We start from the raw sequence: 18,139 nt of genomic DNA, 5'->3' as shown, positions 1-18,139 counted from the left end.
ACGCCGCTGCGACTGCCTTCCCTTTCTGCTGCCTCGATAACCTCTGACCCGACGACATCGCAGAGCGTAACGGCGAAGGATGCTTCGAATGAATCTAACAACACTTAGAGAAATAAAGGAAAGAGAGAGAAAGTACCTTTGATCGCGGAGAAAAACTTGAAGAAATGAGAGAAGGACCGCGTATTTATAAGGAAAAGAGAAGGGGGAAACTCGAGGTGTCATCATTAGGCCTATTCGGGCCTAAATGGGCCTCGAAATCTCCCCTAAAAACCCAGCGGACCCTCGCGACGATTCCGCTTCTCGACGTGTCATGAAAAGAAGAGACGGGGGAAAATCGAAGCATCATCATTAAGTCTAAACGGGCCTAAATGGGCCTCGAAACTCTCCCTAAGATCCCAACGACTCCCGCGACTTTCCGGCTTCTCGTCGTAATTAATCAACGGTTATCCTAAAACTGGTTAAACCGGCAATTAACCAAAACACGCCGACTGAAATCTTGAAGCCTGCGATTCAACAATTCCGAGAGAAGGCATCACCACAGCCTTTTCCGCGGCCCATCGTTTCCACCTCCCGACAGGACTTCTATTCCTTTGAACCTTCAAGTTCCAGAATCCATCATGAGCTAGGCAACTCCTCGCTCATTGATGGACCGGGGGGACTTACTGTAGGGAATGGATCTAACCATCCCACAAGGCCCAAGGAATAGAAGGCCTGGCCCGGACCAAAGAAAGCGATGGCTCGGATAGTCAGCTTAAAAGGTCAGTCTCTCGGCTCGCTTCTAGAGTACCTTGAGTCGACCGTCGTCGACTAAGAGGCATCCAGCTCGGCGACCGCTCGGATGGGTACGGGCCTTTCGGCCCAATAAGGAAAGCCCACGAAGACGACATAAACTAGGTCAAGAACGACACATCAGAGGACTATATAAGGAGAAGGAAGGGGAATGAGAAAGGGATCCGAAATCATCTGATTAACACTTGGCGGCTAGATTAGGGTTTTCACCTTTGCTTCATCTGACCGCTATATGTACTTTTCCGGTAGCTCATCGAGTTACCGGCCTCTCTTCTGTCGCACTCTCTTTACTTCTCTTGTAACCGATTGAACGTTTCTTCCGACCATAATAAGACGTCTTTGTTTAACCCACATTTCCTTTATCACCGTTTTGTGATCAAACACTAAGCTCTCAGGTGCAGACCAGAATAACTAGTATATAGCAAAGCTGTAATGATAAAATGGAATGAATAAATCATTGTCATAAGCTTTCTCTCACTTTTGACTCTCTGCCACGAATATAATACACAAATAGAAACCCATTTGCATTACGAATTACGAATTGGGTGGACATTCTTTGGTTTGGTTCTATTCGAGTTTTGGAGTATTGGAGTTTAAGATTTCAGTCTCATTCGAAGATTTATAAATTTTGATAGGGGTTCGTTTCGGATCTTTGCGAATTCGGTTCGGGTTCGGATAACCCGTTTAAATTATTTTTTAAAATTTTAAATTCATATATATTTTAAATATCACAGAATTTAAAATAATAATATTTTAGATATTTACTTTTGACTATTTGTATATATATTTTAAATATTTTGGATATTTAAGTATATAAATTTATTTCGGTTTTAGTCGGGTTTGATTCCAGTTCTTTAGATACCAAAGTTTTGAACCCGCTTGAATATTTAACTAATATTTAACTACTTTTAACGGATCGGATTCAATTCGGTTCTTCCAATACGGATTTTTTGCCCAGCCCTTGAAGCCTATTTGACACACCGTTCAAAAAAGAGAGCATTGAAACGGCACGCTGTGCGCCTTTATGTAACAAAAATGAGGGATAGTGTGAGATTAGCAAAGATCGCACATCGCTTATGAGAAATGGAGGGGCCGTTGGAACTTTGATATAAATAAGACATGCGTATCACTGAGCAATTCACTTACCTAGACGGGGTCAACTCGTAATCAAAAAGATAAGTTACCTAGACTAGTGACTTCATTGCACCTTAAAGAAGGGAGCTTAGCCTAAGGTCTTCTCAATTAGAAGAGCCTGCGTCATTAGTTGTGGAATAGAAGGTTTTCGTTCGCGCAGCCCCTACCAGTAACTTAGTCTTCATAAATTTTCTGTTAACCAATATTGTCTCTCTTGGTTAGGGAGAGGAAACCCCAATTTACTAATTGATCGCCTGGCTTAATGTTACTCTATTAAACCACAATTTAATGAGCCTTCCATAACTATAAAATTAAACAGATTATTCTCTGATAATATAACAGACTAGGTTAAGATCTGCGCCTTGCGCAGGATAAATATTATTTATAAATTATTTTTATGTATTACATATTTTTTACATATTATGAAATAATAAATATATTGAATAATTAAAAATTTATTAACTATTACGTATATAATTAAATTGGTACAAATACTTAAATAAATTTTATTTATCCAGACAAACACTTTTTTCTATTTTATATGTTATAAAATTAAGTTTAAATGATATTAACATGGATATATAGTACATTTTTAATATTGACATCTGTTAAAAAATATTTTATACTCATATTATTTTTGATCGTTTGTATTTTTTAATAACAAAAATTTTAAATCAATGATAACAATAAAAACTTTATGGGATGTTTAATAGTTTTAGTAATTTATAATTTTAAAAACATTCAATACAAAGTTTAAAATCTAAATATTAAGTTGTCAATAATTGTTCAAAATGTTTATCAAAAAAATTCAAATCAAATTCGAAATTAAAATACTTATGTATTTTATATGGTATATAATTTATTTTTAAAAAATATTAATATGCATATATATAATATTTATTAAATGAGACTTCCTACTTATGTAATTTCATAATCATTTGTATCTTGTTATAACATAAATTTTAAACCATGGATCACAAAAATTTCAGTGTCAGATTTTTAACAACTTTAGTCATTTATATTCGTTTTTATAAAATTCAAACTATAACATATACGAAAAAATCTAAATTTTTTATTATATAGTTAATGTGGTTGTTTAATTTATTTTAAAATGAATTAAAAATGATAGAGAATATACTGATTTTTATCAAATCTTTATTATTCAAAATCATTAATTGTCATATATACTTTAGCCATATTAGGTAATTCCGTGATTTTTATTTAAGGAAACAATGAAGAACATTTATGATTAATTTATGATTAATTTAATAAAAAGCTTATTATATATTTATATGGACCAACATAGTTTTCTTAGGATTATAAGAATGATTGTGGTGATGAAATGTGACTACAAAATATGTTGTAATACTTCTCTTTTAATATATAGGGGATGTTAATTAGGACAAATTAAAAGTTTTGTTTCACGTCATCATAATTAGCCAATCTTTGGCTGCAGTTCCTTAATCTCTCCCATGTCCAAATTTGGACCAACTTAAACAAGGCACTTAGATCAATCTTGTCTTCGATTTGGTGAAATCTATATTGTGGTTTTTTAAGAGACTTAGCTCAGCATATAAGTTTGCATGAACAGGTGGAGCAACAGCAATCTGTGTACCAGGTGAAAGATGAACAACGATTGGAAAAATAGTTTGGTAGAGATGCTAGAAGTATAGATGGCACAAATTAATAGCTACGCCACAATACAAGGAAAGATACATGTTCAAACCTAAAACAGAGAATTCTACCTTAAAGAACCATTACATCTTCAAGTGTTGTGGTTGTCACCCCAAGGGAAAACGAAGGTTTTGGTGTCGTGTCACCATTTCTCAGCAATAATCAGAACTAGCTCTCTGAGTTTTATGGACCTTGTTTGCGGATGCCATAACTGCTACGAAAATTCCAGCGTTTTCCATGGGTATGCAAATCGTACATTTTTTATAGCCAAGACTTGAAACCTATCTTCACCATTTGATTCCTCATTTGACATATCTTTCAAATACTATCACCATAAACTTTGTATCTTATAAGCTGTCGACATATGTAAAGATCAAAATAAATTTCCCCAAAATATTGATAATATGTTACACTGTTGTTTTGACTCACTAAGTTACTATAGGTAGCTGATCATGGACCTGTTGGAAATTTTTTTGAGGTGATACTCCAGTTTCTAATTAAAGAATCTTTCGTTGATGGCAAAAGAAAATAAAAATAATAAAGAATCTTTTGGAAACAAAATAAGAAACTGAAACGCATCTCTTTTATCATTTTACTAGGTAATAATCCACGCCTTGCGCAGAATGTGATTATTAGTTTTGTTATTTTTTAATAAGGAGACATTAATTTGTTTAATCTGGATATCAGTTCGGTTTTAAGTTGTTTTTTGGTTTTTAATCTCCTAAAACATAACTATAATTTTAAATCAATTTTATTTGGTTTGTTCAGTTAAAATATTTGATGTTTTTGTTTTTTTTCTGTGATAATCAAAAATTATTATTATTTGTTTGTTTTCGTGTTATGAATCTTAGATAGTCGTGATGTCGAACCAATGGTTTCATATTATAGTTTCTAAACGGATAATAGTTAAAAAAGGAAAAAAAAATTATTAAGACAAATCATTTTACTACAATTTAGTCAATAGTGAAAGAAGCATTAAGAAAAAAAATATTTTAACTTCCAAAAAATTAGATATTTCAATTACGGTAAATACTTAGGTGCTCAAGTCATTGTGCACATGTATGTGTATGTAAAAGTATATAAAGATGATTGATAAATATATAAAGATGCTGTTGATTAATATTAAATGATATTTTTTTCAAAATAATACATGAAAAATAAAATTCCTAAAATGAAATTATTTAAAAACAAAAATATTGTAAAATTTATATAAATTCTAATATATAACTTATATATAATTCTTTAAATATATGTATATATATATGCATATAACAGATCAAATTGGATATTTGTTCCTATAAATATTGATATTTGTGATTTGTTTTTTTACGGATATTGCATTTTAGTTTGGATTTGTTTCGTAGAGTAACGGATATCCGGATTTTTCGGTTCGAATCAAAACGGATAACGAATCGAATCAAAATTTATGAATAATTTGTCCAGCTCTTTTCGTAAACAGTAAAAATAACGTAAAGAAGAACCATGAATGTGAGTTTTATGTTAAAAAAAACGTAAAGTACATAGTGTGAATATATTTATGTAGAGTTTGGCTGAGAAGTTTTCTACATGTGACGTGTGCCTATTTTAGTGTAAACGCATTTATTACAATGCTTATACACGTGACATGTATCCAGTTTAGTGTTAACGCATTTATTACAATGCTTCTTTTTTAATATATAAGAGATAACCCTCTGTATTATCAGATGCAGGCTATAGTAATCAAACAGTGTATATAGCAGATTTGTAACTAAAAGATGGGTATAAAGTATGAGCTCAGTCTCACTTATGATCATAGAGTAGACATTTCCAAAGTGTTAAATTTGCAATCTGAATTCCATTTTCTATATATTTAATTGTCAATAATAGTAAAGATCTTACATCAAAGAATCAGAAGAATAAAAATTATGATCACAGTTAAAAACCCTTTCTTTAAACAAGAATCATCAAGCAATAAAATTAGAAAACATTGATAAAGGAACTAGACAAAGTCCTCTCTTCTTCAGTTCTGCAGATAAGAATTCTTCATTTATGTTCGATCTTGTGTCTCTTGCAACACAATGTTTCTTGAATATTACCTCTGATGTAACATTTACATTATTTTCACCACCATCCAACACATGACAACCCTGAATAAACACCAAAAATGTTAGAAACTTAACAAAACGAAAAGACCAACTCCACAAATTAAGATACACTCATATATATATAATCTAACCTTAGTTTTATTCGAAGGAGAAGAGGCTGTGTCTTCTTCTTCGTCTTCATCTCCTTCTTCTTCTTGTTTTTTTTCTTTGTGTTGATGGAGGATACGTCTCTTTTTAGGGTTTGTATTAATACTATTAGTCTTTCGACGAGCAACGTTATGTATCTTTGTGTTGTGGACAGGAGATGCAGCGTCTGAGATCATCGATGAATCATTATCGTAGTAATGACTCATTTCTTCGACCATTTCGTCTTCGTGATCAATGTCTTCAAAGTAGATTAGCCAACTACTCTCCTCTTTTTGATCTTCTTCTTCGTGTATCGTTCTGACTTGGTGATTAGAGAATACCTTTTGTCTCACGCAGTTGTTTACGGAGTTCTCCATTGAAGTGCTGGGGGGTATGCAAAAGAAAGATGTGTATGCACAAGCTGAGACTTTTGTTGCCAAATGATTTTGTTATGAGACAGGGTTTCATTTATAAAGGAAAGAATAAGTAGAGAAAGAGATCATGGAAGGTGAAGGTGTGGCACATTTCGGTCCGTTTGTAATTTTTTTGTTTTTTTTTAATTCTTTTATTTAGTTTTTAAATTGTATTATTGTTTTTTTAATATCAACTAGTGTTGGATCTTTGATATGTACTTTTTTCAATTCAAAGACACAATGGGTGGCAAGATTAACACCACCATCTAAATGAGGCAAAGATATGTGCTTCCGTTTATATATGAAGATATCTTTTTATAGAGTTTAAAAGCATTGTTTTGTCAAGTATTTTGTACGAACTGAAAATTAAGACACAAAGTTTACACAATTTAATTTTCATCTGCATTTACATGTTCGTAAATTATATACGGAAAGGCTAGCAAATAAATTTAGATTCAAAAAGCAAAAAACGTCTCATTCAGATATTTAAAATATATATAGATCGAGTAGTTTGGTTTCTTGATGTGCAAGAATAACAAAGGAGGGAAAGTGGTGAACCTTCTTGTGGGTTAGTGGATAATGTGATTGTGCACGTTTCACAAGTCTCGTTGGTCTCTAAAGTGAGTTTGCTCAATCTTAGAGAAACAAACATATAATATGAATAATTTCATTTATAAAAGAAATGTATGTATACTAAAGACTTGATTGGTAGAGCATTAGTATTAACATTATACTCTACATTATCTAATCAACAATTGTTAGAAAATCATTTAGAGAAGCATTTACTAAATGCTAATGCTCTCCAAATGCTCTCTAGCCAATGCTTTCATATGAAACTTTTAGAATAGTATTTGCATTTATAATTTATAAAATTAAGAAAAATATATAATTAATTCATTTATTTTATTTAATAATATCATAAAATTATTTTTATATCCAAAAAATAAAATTTTGATTTCTAAAAATTAATCTAAATAAAAAATTTTTTAAATAGTATTTCACATTTAAAATATAATTTAATTTATATAATTTAATTTAATTTGTATAATTTAATTTATTTTAAATTTGAAAAATTATTTTTAAAAATATATATTTTATTTATAAAATTTATTTTAAAATAATATTTTCTATATAAACATATTTTTAAAATTATTAAATAAAATAAATTAATTATATATCTTTTTTAGAAATATGTTCGTTAAAAATAAATATATTATATATTGTATACTAATTTTTATAATAGTTTTAAATAACATACTCATACTGTTCTACCAATCATCATATTAAACAGTTTAGTAAAAGCATACAACTCCTGCAGCATACTGCTTATATAGCATACTACTACAGCTAATGCTAATGCTCTACCAAATAAGGTCTAAGCTGGTAAGCCGTGACATAATTAATCCATAAGATTCACTTAGGGGTGTTATTCAATCTAAAATCAATTATTAATGCAATCCATCAAATTTATAATTTTCTGATAGTTTAAAGTTAGAAAATTCTAAAATCTGTGTAATATGCCTTAGTTTTTGATTTCAGTTATTCATGAGATTCCACAATAAATGATTTGAAATCAATTTAAAATATATAGAAGTTTCTTTAAAATTGAATAATACTAGATTTAAAATAAAATGGATTTAAATAATTCATTGAAGAACACCAAATTTTAAATATGATTTATAAATAACATATCTAATAACGCTCTATTCTATTAAAATAGAATCACTATTTTAATCTCATGTTGACAAATCATATGACACTAGGATAAGACTTGGATGGTGAGTTTATAAAATTAAAATATAAAACATACGGTTATGACAAATTTAAGATTTATAGATGATTGGTTATATATATATATATATATACATGATTGCATAATTTGAAATTAATTTAAATACAAAGAAGTTAAAAAATGAATTTAAATCTTTATTAAATGAAACCAAATTTTAAACAAGTTTTATAAATAATATATTTAATAACAATATATTTTAAAATAAAATCTATAATAATTCGAATAATGATGAATTGTGTTTAGGTTTAAATTTTCTTAAACACATAATTGAATAACATCCGCTTATTGAGATTATCTAAGAATATGAAAACGAATAGCATTTTCATACCAGTGGTAAAAATCCATCACTGACAACAATTGAAACATCATGGTCTAACTAGAACTACATCACATTTTCTACGTAATGAATTCCCTTTTCTCGAATATTTCTATATGTATATATATTATTTTATTTTTTCTTGTTAGGTTCTAAGAACTTTCTATATGGGTATTCAAGATAGATTTTTTTATATATTTATAGTTTAATGTCGTTAAAACCGATTACCTAGTTTGGGGTAATCACTATTATAGATTTCCCGTAACTGATAATGATTAAACTATTTATACTTTAAAACGGAATCACTAAAAAATTATTACAAAAGTCTTAGTTGAACCATTATATTTATTTATTTTCTTATTATTTTATCTACAACTAAGTTAAATTATTATTAAATATATACTCTAACCTTTCACATTATTTAAATATTTTCAAAATTAAATATCAAAGAAAATATTCTTAAATATATTTTCTAAAATTGCATTTTAATAATATCCTTTGATATATTTTAACTTAAAATATAAAGATATATTTATTTTAATAATAAAATTCGTAATTAATATTAAATGTTATTATAAATGAATAATTTATTTTTTATTTTTTTTGTCATTATTAAGTCGTATTTGATTTAAAGAATAAGAAATAAATTTTCTACAGTATCTATTTATTCATAGTTCATATGCATAATTAAATTACTACACCAATTAATAAATATAAACTAACTTAATCCATTTACTATTTATTTATAAATTATAAAATTAAAATAATTACATTTACGGAATAACATACATTCATAAATTTACATCCTTTAATATTAAAATAAGATATTAAATTTAAATATATAAAATAGTAAATAACAATTTTAATATAATATTTGAATTAGAATATTAAAAGATAAATTAATATATATGAATTTGTATATACTGAAAATACTAAATTTAGTTGATATTAATATTATTCAATTATCTGGTACATTGAACTATACGTCATGTTTTACAATTACAGTTTTTACGGATTATTTCATAAATATGAAAATATTTTATTAAGTATAAGACGGGTTAAATAACATATATATAATCTTTATTGTAATAAAATATATATTGACCAATATAATAAGTTAAAAATAAACTCATACTATAAATTTAATTCTTTAAAATATAAGTAAAATTATTACGAGATAAGTTATATAAATAATTTTTATTTATTCTTATAAAATATATTTATATAAATTTCAGCTTAGTTATCTATACTTTAAAATCAAAATTTATAAAAATACACATATATATATATATTTGAATTTTCAGTAAATAATTATTTAAATAAAAATTACTTCCATATTTTGAAAGCGCGGACAAAAATCTAGTTTTAATTACGTGCCTTCTTATAATTGATCTTGACAAGCTATAAATATATAAGTAATTTAAAATAAATTGTTCTCAAATATAAGAATGGATGAAGTAATATAAATCTTTAGATTTAATACGATTTGGTTACTGAAAGAATTATAAGCTCTTATATTGTTTGAAAAAAATCCACTTACATAATACTAATCAATGAACTATGATTATTTAGTGTTGTCGGTATAATCTTATCTACCATATATAAAATACATATATTAGAACTATATGTAAACAGTTCTTTTGATAATTGTCACACGATAATTAGTAATGAATATTCACTAGTGGCAACCACATATTAACATCAATTTTTCACTATGACGAAATCCAATCTAGGTCAAATTTTCGACACCTTAATTAATATGATTACGCATCATCTAACGTCACACATTTTATACGTCACCAAAATTACATAGAAGAAGAATGGGAACATAAGATAAATTTTGTTGCACAAAAAAAATATAAATTTATCTAAGTATTTCATGACAAGCCAATTCAAATAGGTGTTTACATCAAACATGCTGTTTTAACCCAACACATTCTTAAATAAAATAAAATTTGTTCTGCCGGATTCAAAAGGTTCAAGTAGCGTGGACCAACTATATTAGAAAAACTATAGGTTTAAGTATATATACGTCGCCTTTTGTTAATCTGGCCTTAACCAGACTATTATCTTCATCACGTTTTGTTCTTTAATTATTTATTTGCCTGTTTTAAAAATCAGTGAAGACTATTTTTCGCCTGCTTGCCACGTTATAAACCACATTCTCGTTGAATCTTTATTACCACTTCCCCACGAATTACATGTCTTAATCATTGACCATGTTTATTTATTACAAGAAGTAAGAACTAAGTACTTTGCCGACTCTTAAAATCATTTGATTCTGAGATTTGTTTTACACATATGTCATCTAGCTAGTCTTTTCTAGTTCGGTCATCAAAGCTAATAATTCAGTTTCTCCAAAGAAAAAAATTCTTCTTCTTCTTCTTCTCTTCTTCTTTTAGAGTAATTTTATTTTTACTTTTTTAAGAGAGAAATAAATCTAAAATAAAAGTATATATGTTCGTAAGTGTACTACTGTAAAAACAAATATAGTAATTTACACAATAGAAATTACATGGTCAAAACTATGTGGATATATAAAATTAAACAACATTTAATAAGATTCTCCAATTTTGTTTGTCAGAAATTATTTAAAATATCAATTATTCGTCGGCTAATGTTTTTTGTCAACATCATCGACTAATATATTTTACCTTCTCTCTTGTCACATTGTGCTTGCGCAATATCTTTCGTCACGTTAGTGTTGCTTACGTAAATATCTTTGCACACTTCAGTTTCAAAAAAAAAAAAAATCTTTGCACACCTAATTTTTGAAAAGAAGGCCTTTTAAGAATTTAATTTAATTTTTATGAAAATAAATATTTAAGAAAATTTTAAGAAAAAAACAAAGACAGTAAAAAGAGTAAAATATTCAGGGTTTTGATTGGATATCACTAGAGTAATATAGAATAAAAGAAATAGAGGAAAAAATGTAAAAAACAAGAAAGAAAAAGCGCAAATGAGGGGAAAGTTATTACTCTAGCAAAATATAGGTTGTGATTGATAAACTTTAGAGTAATAGAGAGGAAATAAAAAGTGAAAAGTAGAGTAAATGTTACAAGGTGAAAAGAGGAAAGAAAAACCAAAACCAGCGAAAAATATATTTTGCTTGTAAATTCAAAAGTAATTTTTAAAGTGTTTTTTCACTAAATCAATAGTACAGAAAGTAAAAGAGCAATAATAATAGTTTACCTGATTGGAAACTTTTTACCTGATTTAGAGTAAAATGGTTTTATTTTCAAATATTTACTCTAAAATGACTATACAATTACACCCGTAGAGTAAAAGTATGAAAATATTTACTCTAAAATGACTATACAGTCACACTCGTTGAGTAAAAGTGTGAGTATATTTTTCACCATTTAAATAGTAACTAGAGTAAAAATGTAAAAGTAATTTTCCACCTGATTAGTAAATTTTTAATGGACTTTGGAGTAAATTAAATTTCAGAGTAATAAGTTACTCTAGAAATACTTTCCAGTCACACTCTCAAATTGAGATCCTTAAAAAGATAACAAAAATCTGGAATAATTTGGCACGTCACGTTATTTTCGTGCTACTCATTTTTCCAACAGGCCCTCAGCACCTGAGCCGAGCCGTATTTTCAAGAGTTAAGCCGAACCAAAAGTTTGGCCAACTCGGGTTGGAGATGATAACCGATTGCTGGCTCGGTTCGGTAGTGGTAAACAGATCGGTTTGAATTAAACCATTAAACCCTAATTTTAACCTCCCTGTGTCTCTCACTGCGTGACCGTGTTCTGAAACTTCTGTTTCTTGTCAACCATCGATTCATTCCTGTAACTATAGATTCTATAGGTAAGGCTTCTTGATTTTTTTTAGAATGTGAGTAGTTGAACGAGTCACGCTTGATGTTTCCTTGGTTTTGAGCTGAGCCGCCCCGTGCCAGTGCGTGTTGGTTCTCTGTGTCTCTTTCAAACTTTGTTACTTGCTTCTAATATAATCATCATTCTACTCGTGTCTAGTTCGAGTTTTGTGAAGTTTATGAGTCTGAGTGAGTGACTTTGATTCAAGTATGTGACGAAACTGAAACTTTTATTGCACGCCTTCATAATGGTTTACGTAAAATAGACGCTAACTTTTATTGCCTTCGTGGATTATAGATAAGTTTCCAGAGTCAGAAAACACAATGGATGATGATGATATACAAGCCAAAGATATAGAGGAGAAGCTGAAGAGTCAGTCGAGCACGCGGTTGTCGAGCACAAGGTATCTACTTCGTTTGTTTTTTTCGTGATAAAGAAGGATTTATTTCAACTGTTTTCAATTTTTATTGCTCAGGTGAGGAGAGATTTGAGGCTTTTGGGAACAGCAAACATGGAGGAGATTCTGAGACCATGCTTTCATGTTATCTCGGGGACAGAAACTTCATGTTTTGAAGAGGTAAGGCTTATCTTCCATATGTTTATTACTGATTTATGATGAGAGAATGGAGACTGGAGCATAGCTGACATTTTGGGGTTTATGCAGCTTGAAGTTGAATAAATCTGATACTGGCAAACCAAATCTCTTGGACCGACTACGGGGAGCTCTTCATCTACTCTCACAGGTACTCTTATGGATCTTTCTTTGTTGTTTGGGTAGAGATCAGCTGTGTAAACAAGCTCATAGATATGAACAAGATCCGAGTGTTCTGACTGGTCATTGTGTTTGTTGCAGATGACTGAACCCATCTTGAAGGCAGCTAGGTACATCAGAACTGTTTGTATAATTCCTTTAGAGATAATCGCATTCAACTCTTAATTGTTTTGATTACTAAAAAAAAACTCTTAATTGTTTTTTCTTTCAAATTTTTGTTAACAGTGGGATATCCATTCTGCTGGCTTGTTCATTTTTCATAGGATCTTCTGTGACATTTTTGGCTCTGCTTTCACGTCTCCGAGTGTTGATTGAATTGTTTAATTGCAGAAGATACCTCTCCTTCTCCTCTGCTTGAAGGAGACGAAAACGTTGGTGTTACTGCTTCCGAGAGTTCAACTCCTCTCGCTGAGGCAGCTTCTTCCAAGACTAACAATGGATGATCCCAAAGAGAAGACTCAGAAAAACCATATATGATGAATCTACAAATCTTGTGAGCCCGGCAAGAATCAACACAGACACAACTAAACCAAGTTCAGAGCAACAACCAAGGTGGTGGATTGTCTACCTGTGAAAAGATCTTCCTCTGCAGTAACACCAAACACCACAGAAGAACCCTCAAAGGAAGAAACAAGAAACTTGCGCGAAAGACAAAAGGGTTATAACTATAAAGACAGTTTGTTCTAGCACATAACAAAACTTGCGCAGTTCCAAGTGTTCAAACTTCAAACTGAAGATGGAACTCAAGCCTTCTGAGTGGAGTAGCCAAGGATCAAGTCACGGATCTCTTCACTGTTGGCTCTGTCGAGAGCGGTTCTTCCATCGGCATCTTTGACCGTGTAACTAGCACCAGCTCTGAGCAGCTCCTCGATCTTAGGTTTGTCACCTTCCGTGGCGGCTAACATCAATAGAATATCGACTGGGTGAATGTTTAGGTTAAGAAGGGCTTCCATCTTTGAATAGGTGCCTTCTACCGCAAGCATCCCCATATAATTGAAATACTACATCAGAAACAAGATACATATCAGTTTCTTTCAAGAACCAAAGTGGTTAACTCGATGTGATTTTGATTCGACAAGAAGACAAAACCTGTTCAACGTCGTCTTTGTCGAAGTCATCACGAGACTGACTGCCGTAGATTCCGGCACTTTCGGCATCGACGCCGTTCTTGCCGAACTTGAACCAGCAAGTGGTTCTTGACCCGTTTGAGGGTCCGAGTCTGGCGGGTCGGATACGATGTTTTAAGTTTCGGGTTCCAAGAAACCGAGAGGATAGCAGCGTCCGTGTAGGAGAATGGTTGGTTGATTTCGTGGAGACAAGTGAAGGCGCGCATGAGAATGAGATAGAAGAGGAAGAAGCCATTGCTGTTCTGTCTCTTAATGCTTCCAACTGAAGCAAGCAGATTCAGTGGTTTTATTATCCACTCATTTCTTTCGTTTTTCTTATTATCTAAACAAAATAAACCTATGAGCCATATATTAAAGGGAATATATTAGTTTTTAATTTTTTATTATTATTTTGTATGATTATTAATTCTTAATAACGTTAATTTAATAATAAAATAGGCCAATTGCACTTCATACACAAGAAAATAAATATATTTAGGTGATTGGTATGATACTGTTGAAGTTTTTATATATCTCAAAAGTACCCCAATACGAGGCAAGTGTATCCGACTCGCGTATGTCGTAGAGTATATGACCCTGCTCCTATAGGTTGTAGTGTAATTATGATTGTCTAGGGAAGTAAATCATGATATGGATTTTTTAGTCCTCCAAACAATCTTTATTCAGTCTTTTTTAAATGCATGCAAACAATCTATCTTCTCCATTATTCAAGAAATACTATTCAAAAGTCTTTTCTCTTGGTAAAGGGGCAGCGATATCGAACCTGAAGGTCTTGGAGCATAGTCGGAGTCTGAACGGTTAAGATGGTGTCTACACGGCTTGTAGATTTTCCGGAGGAGGCAGACGACGAAGATAGTGGCGTAATACCTGATATGATGTTTGCCGCCGGCGAGGAACCTGTAGGTTTACGGGTTTTGACGTATCAGTCTTCGAGTGCTCTAAAGAGGATATTTAATGCGTTAGACGAGGAGGAAATTGATATTATTCAGAGATCGAGTTTTGGAAAATTGATAGAGATAGCAGATAAACCGGTCTTTTCTGGTAGATTCGCAAGGTATTTGTTATCAAGACAGCTTAAAACCAAGAAGAAGCATGAAGTGTGGTTCCGATTTGCTGGCAATCCTGTTAGATTCTCCCTACGAGAATTTGCTTTTGTTACCGGATTACCTTGTGGTAAATATCCTCAGAAGTCGAAGATGAAACTAAAGAAGACAATATCCGAGAAACCGTATTGGCCGTCTTTATTTGAGAAAGTTGAAGTTGTGACAGTATCTTCGGTTATCAAAATGCTATACCGTAAAACTGTGAAGGATAAGGAAATCCGGGTCAAATATGCCTGCTTGGCACTTCTGGAATCAGTTCTGCTACCAACAAGTCTTAAGATGAAGATAGCTAGAGAGCATGCAGAAGCAATTGAAAATCTTGAAGAATTTTTTTCTTACCCTTGGGGGAGACTAGCTTTTGACATGCTCATGGGTAGTATTAAAGACCGAGATGAAGTAGCTTTGTCTCAAAACACCATTGATGTAAAAGGATTTGCGCTTGCTCTGCAGCTTGTAATGGTTAAAGCAGTTCCTTCTTTGACTGAGGTTGTGCAAGAGATATGTTCATCATCAGAATCAGATAGTGAAGAAATAGAAGGAACCGGGCGTGATATCTTTACTAAGAAAAACACTCTTAATCCAGCACATGCACGAAATGTGGACAAGCAAAGCAATGTAAGTCATTCATTGCTTCCATATTTAGTGATGTTTGGGTAGCTTTGTAGATATATCAAATTGGAATTGACTGTTAGCTGCTCATTCTTGCTGTTTAATATATGTTAAGAAACCCAATTTTTATTAAAAGTCTGGTATTACATTATTATGTATATATGTAGGTACATGTTAATTGTCTCATTCCTGCGGATAGTACCCGAACTATAGACGAACTCGATTTAGTTTGGTCTGACGAAGAGGAAGATTCCAAAGTTGATACACTATTAGCGCGTATCAACCGAAACCATAAGTTCACAAATTCATTATTTCGAGGTGGTCTTAGTCATACTGATGTGGAGCGTTTGCGTGAAGCGGGTAAATCGACTTCTAAGTCGAGGAAAGCGACCTATATACAAGGGCATGTCCAACACGTTGAGCCGGGTACTGTCGCAGGTATTGTGCTGAAAAAATCAAACCACAGTTAGAAAACTTTGAGAAAAAGATCAATGTGGCATCTAGCACGGTTGCTGGAATTGAAGGAAAAGTTGTTCTTCGAGTGGAGGATATGTTACTAAAGTTCAAATCGGAGATGAATATATGTGTCAAAGAAATGGTTGCGGAAATATGTGAGCAGCAGGTTGTTCCCCCTCCTGTGCGAACTGAGATACCAAGGGCAGTTCCGGTACACGTACCAGGTCCAGCTACGGTTAACACTGAGGTTGATGATGCAAATGCGATTACTATTGGAAATGTGCTAAGAAACATAAGTGAGTACTCAACGCCGCCACGATCAACCCGTATGAGCCAGGTTAGAGCTTTGCCTTTATTTGTTTGGTTTGGTTCAGGATATGGTCTCTTCAATTTATAATGAACTAACATTTATTTTACATCAAACTTTTTAAAATAGGACGAAAATCTCTCTCCCTTCAAGAAAGACGATGTTGTTCCCAGATTTGTTTGTGTAACTCCGGAAGCCGAGACTTGTGTACAATCTGCCAATAGCCTGAATCGTACCCGACAAAATGCTTTCCACCAAAGTTTGGTAATATTCGTAATTTGGCTCTTTCCCAAAACAAATTAATATATTGTTTGGCTAAATTCATTTCAATATCTAAAGCTGCTCTTATAATGATCTTATTTTGATAAAAGGAGGGTCATAAGAGGCAACGGGAAAACGTCACGAGTGAACCTTCTTTCTCCCTTGGGTTAACTCAGGATGAGCAAATTAAGGTTGCAGAACCTTGCTTGGTAATCCAGGCTCGTGATCAGGAATGTTCAGCCAGCACCAACGTTGTTGAAAACATTGAGCAAGGTCAGGGTTCACGAAAAAGTAAGAGGCACAAAACGGTTCCTTCTGGTCTAGTTGAGGATTACCAATGTGGTCGTCACATTATGTCGCGAGTTAGAGAAGGGCAGAATTATGTTTTTGTAGTTGAGGATCAATCTGAAGTTAGAAGGAAGTATGCGCAGCTGTGTGTCAAATTGGGGGAGAAGTTGTAAGTTTTTTGGCATTTGAATCATGTTTTAACAAACTGAAGAGCTGTATTACGGTATAGCATTAAAATTTATATGATGAACTAAATATATATAGAATTTCTGTTCCAGTGTTATTAACGTTGGTGGACTTGCTGTTTATGCTAAAGATATTCAACTACTGCTAGAGAGACCACGTCTTTTCCCCCCCAAGGTTTGTTTGAAACCTTTTACTTAACTCGGACCTACAACAATCATGTCTGTGTTTATGTGAACCAATTTTTTCATGTTTTGCAGGTTATCGATATTCTTATTCGAGTTGGCCGTTTGGCGGTCAGTCGAAACCTCCGTCCAGAAAGTCGAGGTACTGTCGAATTCCTTGATACCAAATTTGCGTAAGCGATAAACAGGACGTTCCCTAAGTTTCTAAATAGTCGAAATAAAGAGTCCTACAAATTTCCAAAAGGTTTGGTCGATATATTTCCTTCTAAAGATGATCCAGCAGTTCACCTAATAAGGTTTTACTTTCCTTTCAATGTTGGGACGAAACATTGGGTTGGGATTTGTTTTGATGCTCGCCTTGGGGTTCTCACTGTTTGGGATTGCAATACGAGCATCTACAAGGATAGTACTGTTGAGAAGCATTTAAATTCTATCATCCAAATGTTACCCTATCTGGCTAGATATGTCGGTCAAAGCATAGGTGAAGAACCCGTTATGCATTGTTATGATGTTTCGAGGCCAAAATTTCTTGCTCAGAATACAAATCCATCTGATTCGCGTTTAATGGCAATGTTGTTAATGACAAGACATGCTGTATACAGCATAGATGCTTGTAAAAATATCAGTCCCGATATTCTCGAAGAAGAAGGGAGGAGGGCCGCTATACTGGTGTATGAGTTGAAGGAGCAGCTATAG

The 18,139-nt window shown here is 32.1% G+C and overlaps 3 protein-coding genes and 1 non-coding gene across 4 annotated transcripts; 2 read left to right on the top strand and 2 right to left on the bottom strand.

The window, feature by feature from the left end:
- The first annotated feature begins 1,927 nt into the window (after positions 1-1,927).
- Positions 1,928-2,090, top strand: LOC125609762. The gene has a single exon (XR_007339909.1). It is a non-coding gene; the product is annotated as a U1 spliceosomal RNA (small nuclear RNA).
- Positions 2,091-5,446: 3,356 nt separating this feature from the next.
- On the bottom strand, positions 5,447-6,184 carry LOC106345302 (vascular-related unknown protein 2-like). Its single transcript, XM_048780326.1, has 2 exons — positions 5,813-6,184; positions 5,447-5,470 (listed from the first exon to the last, which is right to left on the bottom strand). Exons 1-2 carry the CDS (start codon positions 6,182-6,184, stop codon positions 5,447-5,449), a joined length of 396 nt encoding a protein of 131 aa, XP_048636283.1.
- Positions 6,185-13,573: 7,389 nt separating this feature from the next.
- On the bottom strand, positions 13,574-14,379 carry LOC125609206 (protein LHCP TRANSLOCATION DEFECT-like). The gene is made up of 2 exons (XM_048780325.1): positions 14,014-14,379; positions 13,574-13,925 (listed from the first exon to the last, which is right to left on the bottom strand). Exons 1-2 carry the CDS (start codon positions 14,284-14,286, stop codon positions 13,668-13,670), a joined length of 531 nt encoding a protein of 176 aa, XP_048636282.1. The 5' UTR covers positions 14,287-14,379; the 3' UTR covers positions 13,574-13,667.
- A 475-nt stretch (positions 14,380-14,854) lies between these two features.
- Positions 14,855-18,139, top strand: LOC106453763. The gene is made up of 8 exons (XM_013895976.1): positions 14,855-15,769; positions 15,931-16,201; positions 16,288-16,556; positions 16,656-16,790; positions 16,898-17,244; positions 17,354-17,435; positions 17,519-17,585; positions 17,688-18,139. Exons 1-8 carry the CDS (start codon positions 14,855-14,857, stop codon positions 18,137-18,139), a joined length of 2,538 nt encoding a protein of 845 aa, XP_013751430.1.

This window comes from Brassica napus, chromosome A5, assembly GCF_020379485.1.
Source record: "Brassica napus cultivar Da-Ae chromosome A5, Da-Ae, whole genome shotgun sequence".
Lineage (NCBI taxonomy): Eukaryota > Viridiplantae > Streptophyta > Magnoliopsida > Brassicales > Brassicaceae > Brassica > Brassica napus.
The sequence above is the reverse complement of the archived record's forward strand: the minus strand, read 5'-3'. Positions and strand labels throughout refer to the sequence as shown.

What these genes read in the sequence shown, in the direction of transcription:
- LOC106453763 (XM_013895976.1), top strand. Translation starts at nt 14,855, where the DNA reads ATGGTGTCTACACGGCTTGTAGATTTTCCGGAGGAGGCAGACGACGAA. An exon ending in ATGTGGACAAGCAAAGCAAT is followed by an intron (nt 15,770 to 15,930) that starts GTAAGTCATTCA and finishes GTATATATGTAG; the next exon opens with GTACATGTTAATTGTCTCAT. An exon ending in CCTCCGTCCAGAAAGTCGAG is followed by an intron (nt 17,586 to 17,687) that starts GTACTGTCGAAT and finishes AATTTCCAAAAG; the next exon opens with GTTTGGTCGATATATTTCCT.
- LOC125609206 (XM_048780325.1), bottom strand. Translation starts at nt 14,286, where the DNA reads ATGGCTTCTTCCTCTTCTATCTCATTCTCATGCGCGCCTTCACTTGTC. An exon ending in ACAAAGACGACGTTGAACAG is followed by an intron (nt 13,926 to 14,013) that starts GTTTTGTCTTCT and finishes TTTCTGATGTAG; the next exon opens with TATTTCAATTATATGGGGAT.
- LOC106345302 (XM_048780326.1), bottom strand. Translation starts at nt 6,184, where the DNA reads ATGGAGAACTCCGTAAACAACTGCGTGAGACAAAAGGTATTCTCTAAT. An exon ending in CTCCTTCGAATAAAACTAAG is followed by an intron (nt 5,471 to 5,812) that starts GTTAGATTATAT and finishes CTTTGATGTAAG; the next exon opens with ATCTTTACTATTATTGACAA.